General features: G+C 37.6%; 1 protein-coding gene across 2 annotated transcripts in view; it reads right to left on the bottom strand.

The window, feature by feature from the left end:
- The window catches only part of LOC139119432 (lysine-specific demethylase 6A-like), a 112421-nt gene extending 96380 nt beyond the window's left edge, over positions 1-16041 (bottom strand). The window contains exons 1-2 of one of the 2 annotated variants that reach the window (XM_070683243.1): positions 15780-16041; positions 15620-15686 (exon numbers count right to left, since the gene is read on the bottom strand). In XM_070683243.1, the coding sequence (XP_070539344.1) occupies positions 15620-15686; positions 15780-15859 (147 nt within the window). In that variant the 5' untranslated portion in view covers positions 15860-16041. The remainder of the gene's footprint in view (positions 1-15619; positions 15687-15779) is intronic. The other variant, XM_070683244.1, reaches the window with a different exon arrangement.
- Positions 16042-17683: the final 1642 nt, after the last annotated feature.

The following is a 17683-nucleotide window of genomic DNA, read 5'->3' as shown; positions in this document are numbered from 1 at the left end:
ATTTTCAAATGAATAGAACTCTACACAAACTGCCACAGGCAAATGTAAGACTAACTTCCGACAAAGAAACTTGATGGAAGGTAAAATCTCACATGCAACAAAATGAAAGTAATTCTAGTACACACTTATCACTAACTGTACATTATTTACAAACCTGGATAAATGTAGTGTTACTCTAAAACATTTGCCTTGGTATCTGCAAAGGTCAAAACTATTCCAACAGTATTGGGCGATTACGTGCCCTGTAAGAACTAGAATATGACAAGATATCAACTGTATATAACACAGTATTTCTAGAATCTCATAGTTATTATCAGTTTTGCAAAACAAATGCCATTTTGTGTGAGTTTTTCGTCACACGACATGATTGAAACAGCACGATGCCTCAGATGTCGGTATCTGCCAGTTTTATTCTAAGATACACCAGTCAGTGCTCGGTAGATGGTAAACAGGAAATCCAATGTACAGTACCGCTGATGTCATCCCTATGTCCCCTGGAGTGGGTACAACATTTACACTGAAAACAGCATGGCTACACTCAAACCTTGGGATTGGACAGAGTCGGTGTAAACCTTTGTTGTATTGTCGTCAATCTTTCATTCATATGGAATGTGGACACATGTACAGGTATCAGCTTTGACAAGCTGAAGGTGCTGACTGTATACTGCACTTGGCTAACACTGGGGCTTGTTCTCTGATGCCAATGATGTTTACCAGAATGATCAATTCCGGTGCAGAAAAGTGACCAACTTCTGCACAAAACTGACAAACACCGTGCAGAATATAGTGGCACACAAATATAATAACCTATAATAACATTTAATATATGAATTAATTAAAATTGCAACCATCATTCACACAGAAAAGGGAAAACCTGGTTTTGCCTGAATTCATCAATGATGTAATGGAAAAAAGATGATCTTTTTACAGAAACGGTGCATTAAATTAAAGAGCATTTGAAAATTGCAATGTTTCCACCATCTCCCAAAGGAATTGCAAAAACATTGTTCAGTCAATTGTTAATTTCCAGAGTAATTTACCCTCTACTGTTGCACATATGTGAACAACACAAAATACATTTTGTGCAATGCTTTTTCCTCATTTTCTTTTTGCTGAAACAAAAACTCTGTCAATAGGATGATGAATCATTCAACATTACGTTTTGTCTCTGCTTTTTTCTCTGGACTGGTCCATATTGCTGTCTGTCAATTAGGGATTTCACAGGATGTTGGTGACCTGTTTCTTCTTTGCTCTCCAAAGATGCAGCACAGGGCATTGGGTTATTACCAAGGGATTGTACACCAGATGGTGCAGCCGACAGATTGAAATCCACTGCACGTATGCTGGCCTTTTCCCTCAGTCAGTTTTTGTTTCAAAACAAATTTTCATTTTGCCAGACCTCGCTATGTAGTTGAATCAGCTACAGTGAACACTAAAATTCTGATAGCATCCTAGACATTGGCACAAATGTATGAAATGAACGAGTGGGCCATTCGAGTCCTTGTCAAACAAACAGTTGTAGAGCAGGTCACTCAAAACAGTTCTGAGTTACTCATCGACAGCAAATATTATTGAAACAAGTTCTAGGAAAGTGACTGGAAACAAGTTCATGTCTCAAACACATGCTCCTGACCTTTGACCACATCATTCTCAAGACCTCTGATCTTTTACCATCCCAATAACAAAAGCAGTGTTCTTGACCTTTGAACTTTCCAGTTCTGGAAATTGGCTTCTTGGCCTTGGACTTCATGGATGCCATGGACGGCATGTTCCTGACCTTACTCTACTTGATTTCCAGAAGTGTTGCTCCTCACCTTTGACCTACTGCATTCCTGGAAGTCACGTTCCCGACCTTAGATCAATCTAATCACAAGGGCTATGTCCTGACCTCTGACAAACATATTCACACTCCATCAGACCCAAGAAACTACGGAGAGTTTCATTTTTTCCAGCACGCATGTATCGACTTCATTTTCCAAGTGAATTCCAGCCTTTTAAAACATTCAGCATTTGACAAACCATCATACACATTGCACACGTGTGCCAGACATTGGTATCTGTGAAAGCTGAGTGACATTACAGACAGAAAATACCCACAATAGCAGTGCACCTTACAGATACACATGTTGGAGGCAGTAGACTAATAAACTGGTTAACACAGAGGATATAAAACAGGCTTGTTTATGTACATTGCAATAGCAATTCCATTTCTCATTAAACCCTTCTTGATAGGCTAAGCTAACTTATCATGCAAAAGACTGTCTAAGTCTCTGTAGTATTTCAAATTTGAAATGGACGTACACACCTTTGCCCATAGTCACTGGCATAACAACTTTGACTCAGTTTGTCACAGAATTTTCTAGAAGTACACTGTGTCAGCGCTGATTTTCATACTTGATTATCCTGGCCACATCTAAAGGAGCAGCCCATTTGTTTTCAACAGTAAAGTTGGAATCTCTCATAGAGAAATATGAGGTTAAAAGGGTTCGTCAGTAACAGACGATGAAAATAAACATGGATAAAGTTTATGTATACACACAGACTATCAACAAAGTGTGTGAAAACTTGTTAAAGCTCATGAAAGCAGGCATCCTATGCTTTACCGCTGGATTTTATTATTTCTGTTTCCCCAGAGTTAAACCAATAAACAGCTGATCAGTTTCCAACGAGCAGTCAAAAGACCTTGGGGTGTCTGGCGATGTTTCTGTGAAGAATGATTTCAACAGCACATTTCAACATTTGGCAGTTTCCACTATGAACAGGAAACAGTTACAGGAGAACCCAGAATACAAGTGCTTGTGAGAAATGCAAGGCTTTGTAGTTACACATGTCTGAAATGTTTCCATAGCAACAATACTTTTCAAGTTCATACTTTTCAAGGTCATGCTCTTTTGGGTCAGAGGTCAAATTGATTGCTCACAGAGGTCAAAGTTCAAGCCTAAGTTGATGAATTCTCAGACTATTTAAACTCAATCAAATAAATAATATACGACAATACAATATTCACTATTATTTGGATCTTGTGAACTGGAAATGTGCAATAATTTTTGGAAATGTCTTTGGGAAGGGAAGGCATTTGTCTTGGCTAGTGAAACAGGATCAATATCTATTTCTAGACATAATTCCTGTGAGATTTGTTTCTTTTTTCCAATGGCTATCTTGAATGAAGCACTAAGAAGACTGTAAAACAAGGCTGCAGATTTATTGGCCCCCTCAGGACATATCAATGATAAACAACACAATCAACAATACCTATTTACTATAAATTCTTGGTTAGATTTATTATTATAACTGTTTAGATCTTGCTATTACCATTGAAAGGTCTGCATCCACTTGAGTGATTTTGGGGATCAAAGTACTGACTGATGCCCACTGAGGGGTGTATTTGGTCCATTTGCCTCGTAAAATTTGCAATGAGATTGCATGCATAAATATTCCAATAAACTACCAGCCTTGACGGCATTGGACAGATCTGAAGAAGTCAACAGCACCAGCTTCATCTCTTGCAGTCTCTGTTCAAACAGGCAACAACCAAGGACACCTCAACAGCCATCCTGTCAAATCAGTTCAAAGTTGTATGCAGCAAAACATATTTTCACCAACTAAGAACATCTCATATGCAAAACTGTTCCGTACTTGTGCTGAGTTTGGTAGTTGGAGCCTTGTAGAAACTGACTGAACAGTCAGTGTTAATGGACTTGGACAGTTATTATTATACAAATGCATAGATACATTACTGAATTCCACAGACTAAGAAGAATAACGGCCCATGCATACCATACTTGCTTCTGGGCACCTTGAAAATCAATGTAATTTCCACCATCTTGTCAGCAAGCAGGATAACTCTGCCAGGGAACACCAGATCTCCCATAGTGTATATATGCTGGCAATGCATACATGTACATCATGCAACAGAATGACATTCAGATGTATGGTACTTCCCCATGAAATGCAATCAAAAGCCACACCAAGACACATGCAGACAGGACAAGATTGCAAACAAAGCGTCATGAAGACAACGAGACAAATGATCTGGGAACGTTGCTGGGCCATGGACAGCGTATGGCAAAGTGAAACCCAAGGTCCTAAACTCAGTCCAGGTTCCCAGACATTCAGTCACCAGTTCATCACTTACCTGAACGCTGTCTAACTTGACTTGGAGGAATTCTGCTTCGACTTATTTCTTGTCAGGTTAAATTAGCATTTATTGACTTTTATTGCAAATTCAAAGGCTACTGCTAATGGTGGCATCTTAGAACCGTTTTTGATCAAATTTCTTCTTTTGAACTCCTTAGCTGACTCTCATACTGTACTGCAATGCTAGCAACCACAAAATTTTGAAGAATCACATGTCTTTTGAGCTACAATTCATTTCAGAACTGCGCATCAAAGTATGTTTCTTTGATTGATAATGATATATTAGATGTGATACGAAGCTCACAGATCAGAGCAACCTGCAGCATATTTGCATTGACATACCTTGAGAAGCGAGGTATGTTCTCCACAAGCAGGGTTCTCAACAAGGGGGATGTTGAGGGGTGGGGCACCCGTCTTTTTGGAGCATTTTATTCATATGCAAAATATTGCATTTTCACAACAAAAGAATATGCAAATCATAGATAGTTATGTAAATTTGCCATCCCTCTGTTTTTTCCAATCTGTGGAGAACACTGAGACGTATCACACTTGGTTGTATGTACACTTAGACAACTATCTGTCAGGTTTCTTCTAAATTTACATATACGACTCAAGATAGAAACACACAGCATTACTGTAAAGTTTTTTGCAAGAATCTAATAGCAGTGTGACCTTTACTGCCAAGTTACTATCAGGTCAAGGTGGTTGGAGTGACCGAAGGATCCAGTACACTTACTGTACCATGCAAAGACCACTAAAACCTGCACACACGTTTCTTGTCAATATTTTTGTCTTATTGAGACAATAATAAACATGATTTTTATCAAATAGATCTGATAGCAACACTGTGTGTCAAGATGGTGTGTTAAACTGGAACACATGAGCTACATGATGTTTACCTGCCTCCTGAAGGACGTTTATGAACTGTAAGAAATACAACACTTACAGTTATTTCCAATCTGGACAACTCTGGGGCATCTCAAACCCCTGGTACTTCCACAACTAATCCTGCTTGGACTTGTAATCAAGTATTTCATGACAAGAACATAAAAATATGCTGAAGGAAGATTTGTTGGAAACAAACAAAATAAAATGTTCTACTACACTTCTCAAGAATTTCTTGGAAACAAATGATATAAACATTCTACTATACTTCCCCTTATGAATAGGTGTCTTGTTTGTCATATTAATCCACTCCACTCAGTATTGTCTCCTGTCTCTGTGATCCCTCAAAATTGGCATGCCAGTGATGTGGTATTGCGTGATCCAAGCAAGAATGGTTAACAAACGGGGCAATTATGTAGCTCGAAATCAACAAATAACAACCCTATCGGAACAGTTCCAATCCGCTATACTTGTTACCATGTGAACAGTTGTCGTCGACAACCACCTGTTACAGTTGTGACAGATCTTCCTGTCAACCTCCATAATTGCCATAGCAACAGCAGTAGTAAAGAGGGAGGCAGGTAAACACCATTTACCTCATGTGTTCCAGACACCAAACACATTGTGGAAATCCAGGATTTTAAGAAGTAGGATCTCAAACTAATAGAACAGGTGGTGGGCATTATATTGCTCAGAGTGGAAAATTCAATTTGCATAGGGACAGCAGATGATACGGGATCTAAAACCATGACATCAGCAAGATTTGTTGGTGTTACTGTGATGGACTGCACCATTCTGGGTAGTTTTCACATTTTATGCATAAAACTATGGTACAGCCATGTTGTATTCAATGGACACACTGGACAAAACCATACTGAAAATGGGGATGGAAGGTAAAATGACTGATTTTCTATCAAGAAGCGTCAGCTGACCGACTTAAATTTTTTTTCGCATAATGTCAGTGAGAATCAGCTTCAATATCATGCTACCAAAATGACTCCAGATAACTTCTGCTATCTAAAGGAATCAGCAAATTTCTTATTTTCACACTAGACAGGTATTGTATTTGCAAAAAAAGCCAGTGACAATTCTTGTGGTTCTATGTTTTGGGGAGTGTCTAAATGGTCAAAAGTCTGTTTGATTTAATAAATTTGACATGATACTCACAATGACAGCTAAATCTGGCAAGACTGTCATTATATCAGATTTGTGATAGTCTGCAGAGTGTAAGGAGACAAAAATGACCTCTCACTTTTACTAAACTGTCTTACACAGAAAACATATTGCAGACAATCCTGTGACACTAGTATGACTTCATAGCCAAGAGTTTGGCCCTCTCATTACGACATCCAGGCACAAAACATCCAACACACACACTGATAGGAGACGCATCCATAAACAGCTTGTTACCTTATGTCATGTTAGAGTTACCCATACTCAATAAGTAAATGTGGATAAAATATATTTGCCGACTGCCCTGCTGAGATGTTGATTAATATTAATGGTAACAGCACATTTGGACCAAAACCTGAGAGATTAATGGTCGATTTTGTCTTTGCGATTTCCATTTTCTGGTGATATGACAAAGATTTACTGTGACCAATATTAGAATGTCAGAAACCAAAACAGCAGCATGTAATTTACTGAAATCACTTTGGTATCCTACACAGCAAGATTTGATTTACAATTTGCAGGATATCAACATCCAAAATTCCTGAACTTGTAAAAACAGTGCAAAGAGTTTGTATAGCTCGTTAAATCACAGCTCTGGTTTACTCCTTCCAAGATTTCTTGACCACCATGTCAGAGAACAGGGTGAAAAACTAACAGGAAAACATCAAGGTCACAAAGGTCAGGGTTACCTCAATCTTCTGAGACTACTCTGAGCTAACAAAACCTACCATTTGAATTACCAAGTAAAAGTCTTACTGTAACACCTGCATACCTAACCTAATAATTACTATTTTTTTTGTCAACTTCCTCTTCCGCTTGCAAAATAACATAAATTATTTGGTATTCGGTGTGGGAGGCCCATGATAGTCATATATATAGGATGGTATGGTACACGTAGCTGAAAGAATAAAGTCAATACAAACAAGGTTCATGGTTTTGTCCAAACGGTCAATTGCACAGAGTTGTGTAACTACAATAGTTAAGGTAGAATGTGCATCGGTTGCAGATATTTGGACTCTCAAACTTTCATTATACTTTTTGGTCTTCCACCTGTGAGGCTCATTTTGAGTATCCTGGAGTAAATGGGAGTTTTCAACGACTTATTTTTGGGAAAAATATTGGTCATAAAATATCATTTTAATATAGATTAAACATAGAGCAAGAAATACTGCAAGTATGACAATGGCGACAGACTCCAGGTGAATTCAAAGTTAGCAACAACCACATAGACTTGAATTGAACGTACACTCAATTCTAGATGAATATCATGTAAATCAAACGATCTTCCACACGTTCCATTCGTGTTTTCAAATTGTCAAAATATCAAGTCTTGAAAAGAAATTTGCTTGAGGCACAAGTTCACTTCTATATTCACACAATGGCTGGAGTGACCTGTTTTAATTAAAAGTTATGCATGAATTGCTGTTTTCGTTGATGCAAAATCATGTACATCTGACAGATTTTAGTCTTACATTACACAAAAATAAAGACTGAGAAATTATGTGAGAACAGAAAAGAAATTCTACAAAACTTGGTTAAAAAGGATTCAATGCAGCATTACAATTTTTTTTCTTTCTGAAATTACATATGAACTCGTGAAAGGATAGGCCGTCCTAAATTACTGATACACTTGTAACATTAATATCACTATTCATTGAAATGAGAACAAAACTTTCAATGTGACCTTTGACACATCACAACTGAGGCTTTATTAGTTCCATTCATTTCTGTACAACATCATTCAGATGTATTAGATACAGAATTCAACCTGATCTTAATTTGTGTTCTTTGCCTGAAGCAACACAGAACTGATGACAGATTACCGAGAAACCAAATTCAAGTATACCACATCTGCCAGTACAGACAAATTAGTTTAAATGAGATGATAGCTTAGAGCACATATTTCACTATTTCCTAAACCCAGTTTGTGATGAAGACAATAAATAAATATTAAAGAACTGACGGAACAAAAGAGTTACTTTTGTAACTCTGCCTGAAGTAAAGTTCTATTTCTGGCAGTATTGATATTTACATGATAAATATCTCACATATATATATATATATATACATATATATACATATATATATATATATATATATATATATATATATAATTATCATCCAGTCTGCATGGCTTGCCCAGCAGTCTCCCCATAATAACCTGTTCATAAACGCCCTGCAGTTTCAAGTTAACCAATTTGCTGACAGCTTCTAATCGTGTGGACCAATCAGAAGTACTGATAAAATGAGCACTCTCTTGGCAAGTTTAGCAAGGAGTAGTTTTGTGACTTTACCAATGTGCTGGTTCTTATTAATCTCAAAACTTATAGGCCTGTTCTACCAAGATGTGTTATCAAGGAGGGTCTCTGCCTGAAGAAACACAGTTTTTCTTGCAAAGATGATGATTATGTGTATGTGTGTGTGTGTGTGTGCAAATGCACATATACCGATCCTAATATGGAAACCCTTTATTATAAAATCAGGACGTGTGGTCCACACTTACAGATGAAAGAAACAAAAAGCATTTTTGTCTTGGGGGATAAATATTACCAGTCTGTACTAGACAATTCTCTGTACCAGACACACTCAATTTCCTCTCTGGTTGACCTCAACTTGAACCCAAACAAACAATTATGTCATACTATACTTCATGGAATCAGCTAACAACTGCAGAGACCACAGAAACAAAAAGACTTGTTCTGGATTTTTTTTTTCTGGGACACCCACCTGCTGTGCCACAAAATAAATTTTGCATAAGCAGATCGTTCTTTGACCTGTGATGACCCTTGGCAGAATGACAGGCAGGGCTCTGGCACCCAATGCATGTAAAGCATATGAAATGTGAACACTGACATCAAAACCCTTGCCTGTCACAAAGGAACGTTTTAAAGCCATGCCTTGCTGGGGAAAAAAGCTGTAAACAGTCAAACAGAAGCTGTTCTGTGTTAGGTCACTGTTCCTACTTGAAAATACCAAGTATTTGACACCTGTTGGCAATCATGACAATTGACAACAGTGTTATGTTCCCACAATATGGCTGTAGAATTTCTTTGTAGAAAATGCACCTCATGACTTCCTGTGTGCAGTCTGGATTCATTGACCAAAAAATGTCATTATAACCCTAGACCAGTTCAAACCGTGGTTGACCAATGATATATTACACAAAGACATTGGATAATTTCATCAATTTACATATGCCACTGATGACAGTTAAACAATCGACCAATCTACTACTACATAGTACATATATACCAATCTACATGTAGCAAGGTCAACTTCATGTTTTGTGTCAAACCGAGTGGTTGGCGTCTACAAGTGTACTTCGGTAAAATCAGAAACTGTCAATATTCTCAAACTTTAACCCTTTCCTGCCAGACAGTAATAACTGTATCACTTCCTCATCAGCCAAGTCAGTAAAAAGCAGTATTGAGCCAAAACATGACGTATTTTCACACACTTGGCTTGGTCTGTTATAGCATCTTTTGTCCACAAAAATCAACTTTACAGTATTATGTTTTCAACAGCCTTCAAATGTACAGTATTATGTTAAAATACATCATATGGAATATGTTGTGTTTCATTAATTTTAACCATCTTGACCTGATTGTGAAATATGGACTTGGCAGGAAAAGGGTTAAATCTGTTGGTAGAATAGCTTGCTGTATATCATTCAAATACTTTATAGCTTTGAATTATTAGTATCACAGAACAAAGAAAACCTTTGATAAAAATCACAGTTTTACAGTCGTGGTCTGCTTCCCTGTTAATGACAATGACACATTTTGTACATAAGCGTTCACATCAAGTTCAAATTCGAATTTGGACAGACGGCTATCCACAATCCTAAATCACAGTCTTACATGATGGTACATGTATGGCTGTTTTGGCCGTCATGCAAACAATACCAAGTGATGATCACACAAAAATGACAACCTGTCGGCTTTTGTTGAAAAGGATTTCAACAGAAAAAAAATAAATGGTATCATACTTATGAACTTCCAGTGGTCTATTGACCGTAAATACAAGATGATGCAACCTTAACAGGAGACGGCAGTCCCAGAAATGGTAAACGCACCTCCTAGAAAGTACACAAACCATGCCCTCTACAGTCAAACCGAGGAACAAGGTGCCTTGGCATAACAGAACCTTTGTTTGCACACAATGACTTGAGTTGCAACCTGTATATTCTGGCAAAACAAAGTAGTTATACAAAAATTCAATGATGAACTAATAAATTGTTGGCATCAATGATATATTGCTTCAATCTCTCATAAAACATTTGCCTTATGATCCAATTTCCTATATTTCACAGGTAGTTTTGCACCTTTCTGATAAAATACAACCTAATTGTCATATTTTATCCTACATTTTGTTCTCACACTGCCTACTCAGGTGGCCATGAACAGTTGTGTTGTGAATTTGTGAACAGTCAAATATGATATTGATGATTAACACATCCAAAGAAATGTTCTATTTCTCACCACTATTACAAAATCTCAAATACAAATGAACTATTCATTCAAAATTATTGTATTCAATAACCTCTAAACCTTTGGTTGACATATAAAGTTGTGTAAAATTTAGGAAAATATTCAAGCATAATTTCTTGAATGGAAATCTTAAATTTCATTAACTAACTTGATTACCTACTTAACACACTGTAATATTCTTTGCCCCTTCACTAAGAAAAAAATCTCTTCAGAGAATAAAGTGCATTTCTACAATAGAATTTTGCTTAACCCCTTCACAACTATGATCTCTACATTCATAAACTTTAAGATCCAATGTCCTACATCAATTTTTAAAACCTGGTTCACATATCACCTTTGTAACATACTACATTGGCTCCTGAAAACAAGAGAGAACACAGGCTGTAAACAAAGCCAGCTTCATCGCATTATTCCTCTGTTTATAAAAGACTAAAAGTGTTCTTTTTGTACACTGGATCACTATACATGCTTGCAATCACTGACAAATCATGGTCAATTTTCTGGGTAACACTCACTATATACTCCTATTAACCCTTTTCCTGCCAAGTCCATATTTCATCACCAGGTCAAGATGGTTAAAATTAATGAAACACAACATATTCCATATGGTGTATTTTAACATAATACTGTACTTTTGAAGGCTGTTGAAAACATAAATACTGTAAACTTGATTTTTTTGGACTAAAGATGCTATAACATACCAAGCCAAGCGGGTGAAAATACGTCATGTTTTGGCTCAATACCGCTTTTTACTGACTTGGCTGATTGGGAAGTGATACAGTTATTACTGTCTGGCAGGAAAAGGGTTACAGGCATAGCCTTACAGTGTGCCCAAACACTGCATTCTCACCATGCTGGCAGCTTGGTTTACATCTTACTAAAGAGTGACTACAGAGAATGTATAACAGGTGTGTTGGGAAAAACCTTCCTGAAACACAAACTTAGTCCGATTTTACATTTAGGATATGCAAGATAGTTTACTTGGGCCTTGGCTTTGTGAAGTGGTGACAATGACTGTTGACGGTCTACATACAGAATGGTTACAAGAACAACTGCTGCAAATGCTTACAGAATGTATCAGGCTAACATAGAAATGTTGTTTTTGCCACCTACAAACTCTAAATTGCACCCTGAGGAGCTCGTTTGAGACCCTTGGGACACTAAAACTGCATAATCGACTGATGCAACCGCATTTTAGTGTTACCTCTGGCTTGGTCAAGAATACTACATGTACCTCATTGCCAGTGAATGTTTTGACTTCTTGTTGATTGTACAAGTTGCAATGTCTTGCTTGCGGAGAGCAGATTTTGACCACAATTTATTTCCTTGGGACACTTAACAAGAGAGGGTAGTTCTGTGTCTCAGACTTCCAGAAAGCATCCCTGAATCCAAATGGTGACTCTGCTCTATCAATTTGGATATTTCCAGACAAAATTCAGGATTTTGACATATATGCATCTGAGGGTACTGGGCCCAATCTTCAGTACCAAAACAATCAGTTGTTCCTAGGAGGGGTCTCCCTAGCTTTATGAACCTACTTGACCCCCTAGTATTATGATGATGGGTCAAATTATTTATTCCCGGCCAAGTTTACTTCCGTATAACCTTTCAACACACTGCTTCCACGATAATAGGTCAACCAGTCTGTAACAGTGTCATTTCTTTATATACTTTTGGCACAACCCAATCCTCTATGATGGAAGGCAGACAGTAATACAATGACAGAAATACAGATACTGTGACCCATACCTTGGTTTATTAACCTGTTCACCCTAATTCCAAGTACACAAGTCCACAATCACCACTGATAACAATGGATTTGGGCTAAACCATGGCTGTAGCAGGTTTCTATTTGGTATAGCCTTAGGTTACCTTGAGAACAGCCAATTAAACTCTGTCTTCTATTTCAGAACTCAACATGTTTCTGTTATCTGAATGCATGCTAAAATCTACAGCTTGTAAAATAGTAAATAACATCACCATATCAAAGAAATATCTTTCTTTGTTTCAAAGCATTGAAATGATACAACTGTGTAGCTTTCACTTATAAGCATTTGTATCATATATTCAATTCATCAAAACTTTCCCTTTCCCATAAAGTTACCATAACAATGGAATAACAGGATGTACACTTAACTCTGTTGTAACATGGAGCACTGTGTATGGTTCCAGTCAAACACTGAAAACAATGCGATGTACCAGCGTTTGACAGCAAAAAGGATGGAATGCATTAAGCAATCTAGTAAATGAATAAATTTCCATGACATAGTATAGCTGTTCATTTATTCATTCATTCATTCCATTAGAATAGTCAGACAACTCTAACCTCACATTACAGTCTTGCCATAGACAGTTTGTCAATGAAGAAAGTGTCTCTAACACTACTGAATAACAATTGGAGGTGGTCACAAAAAAGAGTTTGTTTCAAGCCTATAGAAGAAATGGTAAAGGAAGTTCACTGTGTAATCTGCTTGAATGGATGTACTGGAATAGTGCATTGTCTTTTCAGGTCATGTATTGCACTGCAATGTCAGCAAATTTCTATAAGCAAACCATACAGTGTCACTTAAATTGGAGTTCATAGCTCTGCTATCGAGGTATTGTAAGATATTTTACCCTCTTGTATCAACTCTTGATGCATGCAACTTGGTTCTGGCAATAACAAAACAACTCAAATCAGAGTGATCAGGTTCTAGTATTTGCATATGAATATAACGAGCTGGGACAAGTCAAAACGGAACCATTTCATTCATACCAGAACATATTAACAAAGAGATTTGTTGAAAAACTGACAAAAATATGTAGGTTCTCTATACGTAAAAAGGACTGACAAACTATTGAGAAATGTGACAAAACAACATTTCCTTGACTCCGTGAACAATTATCATTAGTTGTTGGTGCTTTGTATTCAGAAGAATGAAACCTATTGGACTAAACTTACTTCCAGACACCTGGTACCACAAAGCAATGGTTAAAGATGACCCAATTGTTATTATAATTTTCTATTTATTTCCTCGACCTGGTAAATTTCTTATTTACCCTGAGCAATACTGATTTTGGTATCAAAGTACAATCCTATCATGTCGTGTCCCCTCTACCTAACCCAAAACAGCATGATGAAAATGACAGGATCCAATAAAAGTGTGCTTGTTTCAGAAGTTAAAGTCACAAAGTAATCAAATCACAAATATCACAAATGGTGGTAATTCAACCCCCTGAACACTGGCGTTCCTCAATTTTATAGCAAAGTACACGAATGAAGCATAGCAAAGAAATGTTTGGTTTTAAAAAAAGGCAGAACTGTCAAAACCATATGTATGTGTTTTCAGTAAACTGGAAAGTCAGTCAATGTATTCTAAAACAGATAGCAGGGTATTGACCTCAAAACCTGATACACACATGTTCCTCTTCATACAGTGCAATGCTCCACATTTGTGGAGAACACTCCATCATATTATCCTGCACACAGCAACACATAAACTACTATTTTTAATCAGGGTGGAACACATTTCAAAAGAGTGAATAATTCAGCGTTTTTTGAGAGAACAACTGAAAAATGCTGCATTCATCAAAATAGAAAAAAAGCAAATCACAACTCGACAACATAATCCAATCAACTGCTCTTCTTTTAAATGGGACAGTATTCATGATTTCAGTATTCATATTCAAAATACCATAGCAAGTATTCTTTAATTGTAACATTCCGGAACATGTAAATCATTTTTCAATGGCTGTATCATCTTATATTGTAAATAAACTTGTTTTTCTCTTGCTTTCATCATAACAGAAGTGTACATAGCACTCATCCCTGTTTCATTATTGAAATCACACGTCATGTTTGCTAGTATTAACGATATAAAACTACATACTTTCCATTGTGTTTACCTAAACGAATCATACGGCAAAAACAATCTGCTGGGTATGCTATTAGATGACCCCATTTCTGCCACACCACGTTCTGTACCAGACCTAGCAATCAACCATCTTGTCTAACCCATACCAAGGTCAACGGAATAGTTGAGGAAATGTGGAGATCGACACTAAGCATTCACAGGTGTTACGGGTAAAACTACCGTCTTGGATTCTAGCGAACGGCAAAAGCTACACATTTACGCTTAGAAGCGTTTTTGTTCCCAGACACGGTTGGGCATTTCGGCTGTGGATTTAGCAAGAAGGGCGTGACATGGCCAAACGCCATCGCGCGGAGAGAACGCATTACCAAAACACACTACTTTTTTCACCGAGTGAATTAAAATAATGGTTGCGCTAAATCCGTTGTGATAAAATCTGCCCACTTTTATGAAGCCCTGCATATACATCCGTGGGAGAAGTCCACCTAACACGGCCACGAAAGTTGATAATATTACGGGTAAACAAAAACAAGCGGTTTCGTGCATGGCGCTCTTCCCGGCCGTCCAGCCAGTCGAGCTCCTCCGTCCCACAGGCATTTTCTCCATCTAACACATAATCTGACCTGATTGGCCGATCTAACGACGCCTTCAAATATAACGAACACCATGCATGCTTCGATTCGGGAACCCTGTGACAATTTTCGGGGGCTAACCAAGCCAACATCGAAATTAAACAAAGAGCGCTACCATTTTGCAAGCGCAAACCCGCCATCTTGGATTCATTTCATGTTGGGTCCATGCATGCATGGTGCTTCGTACGTTCACCGACTTTGGTCCGACAATCAAACTTTCCGAACTAACCGTTTCATTAAGGTCCCAATGAAAATCAAGCTCAATACTGGTTAAATTATTGCCAATTTTGATAACAATAAATGCAAGTTTCTTTAGAAAGTTTGCAAACAATTTGACCAAGTCTGGATATTTTGTTATTTGACTGAAAGAATAACTCTTTGTGTGTGTATATATTACGAAGCCCATTCACACTCTATGATATCCGCACGCAGGCAATACGCGTACACATACCTTCTGAATAAGGGCCTTTTTCGCCGCCCCGCCTTCTCCATTGAAGTCCAGAAATCCAAATAGCCGACTGAAAGGAAAATATGGAAGTTTAGCACCCTTAAAATTACTAAACCGGCAAAAACTGGGGGGTAACGGGCAAAATTTTGTAGGATGTTGTCACCTATCGAACTCAGCGAGCAAGTCCTTTTCCTGTGTGGTGAGACCCGACTTTTCTTCTCCCTGCAACTGCCCGCTCGCCATTTTCCAAACGCATTTAGCCAAGAATCACGGAGATCAAATAATAAACTCCAGGTCTTGAGCTCATGGTGCAGAATCGCGACACGGATTTGGCGTAAATTTCCACAAAACTTGTAGGTTCACAAGAAAAGTTGGTAGATGACACGAGCCACCTCACGCCGTACAACTCTATTGCCCTAAAACGTGTCCAATCAACGTTCCTTTTTGAAATCACATGACTCGACCAACTTTCGCGCAGAAATTTCAGTTCCGAGTTGCGCAGATTACCAAAACAATGTGTAAGGATATCAGTCGAATCCGAACAGCTGCAGGCTTTCGGCGCTCGAAACTGGGCTCATAGTGCTCGTAACCAGCTCGGAGGAAAGAAGGGCGAGATTTTAAAAATGTGAACACCCATGTTTATATTCATAAGTGCAGCTCAATATGCGTGTGGCATTTGCAATGGTGGAATGTGTTGTATCACTGTTCACCTGTTCCTGCAACATTTTACAAATTTTCAGAATAAGTGTCCTTGGCCAGGACAACGATTGCACTCAGGTAGAAGTACTATTACGGTACTACTACTGTAATATCCACACCTTTTATTTCATTACCTTTCCATAGTCTTTTTAAATTCTATTACTTAAGCCAAAAATGACCGAATGTTTTTAATGTGCTGTATTTATTATTCAATTGTTATCAAAGCCTTTTCCTGCTCCACTGAATATAATAATGCATTACCATCTCAGGGCCCATATCATGAAATTATTATTTGTCTGCACATTAATTTTATACACTGTTTGACCATGGAGATGGAAGCAAGACCACAGACAGTTTATGCTCAGAGTTAAAGTATTGTCACTATGGCTGCCTTTGTCACCAGCCAAACAAATTATGACAATAAAAGATATAATTTAAGAAGATACAACAGCACATGTTTTTCTGTCACTTTCATCATTCTAGAAACAGAAGACTGATACAGTCTTGTTTCATTGGACTCATCTCAATAGCACAGGAAATAAAGGGATATAGGGAGTCCAACTGTAACAGAAATGAGTAAATCTGTTCCCTGTTTGGTAGTCGCACACTATTCAACATGGACTGACTGAATTAATAAACAAAATATGAAAAACCAATAAACACATTTATTTGTTTTTTTATTTTGGACTTTCAACAAACAAAATAAAAAAGATAATGAACAAGCATTCAAATAAATAAACAAACACAAACAAACTACTGAACAGAATGACTGCAAATCAGTAATTGTAAGACTTCTATATGTAATCACCCTGCTACAGAAATTGACTGTCAGAAGGGTAGTACTTACTGTGTATTTCATTGGATGGTGGATTTCATACAGTTGGAGGTGCTGTGATGAGAAGTCTCACAATTGCTCCGCTGTATATATTTGTCACTTACTGTAGTCTGTTGGGTTACAGAGGTAGTGTGTTTGTTTTTTTGTTTGTTTGTTTGTTAGTTTGTTTGTTTGTTTACTGCTTTTTATCTCTTGTATATTTTCTTTTGTCCATGTGTAGTTTTCACATTTGAAAAAATACTGTCTTGGTCTCATTCTGTTTGAGTTTTTCTCTGATATTGCCATCTGTATAGCCTCTCTTTGGGCCTTGTGTTTGTCAATGTAACATTATTTGATAAGTCAGCCATGAGGTTGGAAATTTACTGAAATTTGCGCCATAGCAGTACCAGCAACCCTGCTTACATATATAGAAAGCTGTGATATAATCTCTGTTGCTACCAGAAAGCGTGGGTGCTCAGCTCTACCATCCAGACTTCTGAATGCACTCACTCCACAGCATAGCTCTTAGAACCCAGAAATCTAGTAGTTGTTGT

The sequence above is a fragment of the Ptychodera flava genome, chromosome 19 (genome assembly GCF_041260155.1).
Source record: "Ptychodera flava strain L36383 chromosome 19, AS_Pfla_20210202, whole genome shotgun sequence".
NCBI classification, from domain to species: domain Eukaryota; kingdom Metazoa; phylum Hemichordata; class Enteropneusta; family Ptychoderidae; genus Ptychodera; species Ptychodera flava.
Note: the sequence above shows the minus strand (reverse complement) of the source record. Positions and strands in the feature narration are given on the sequence as shown.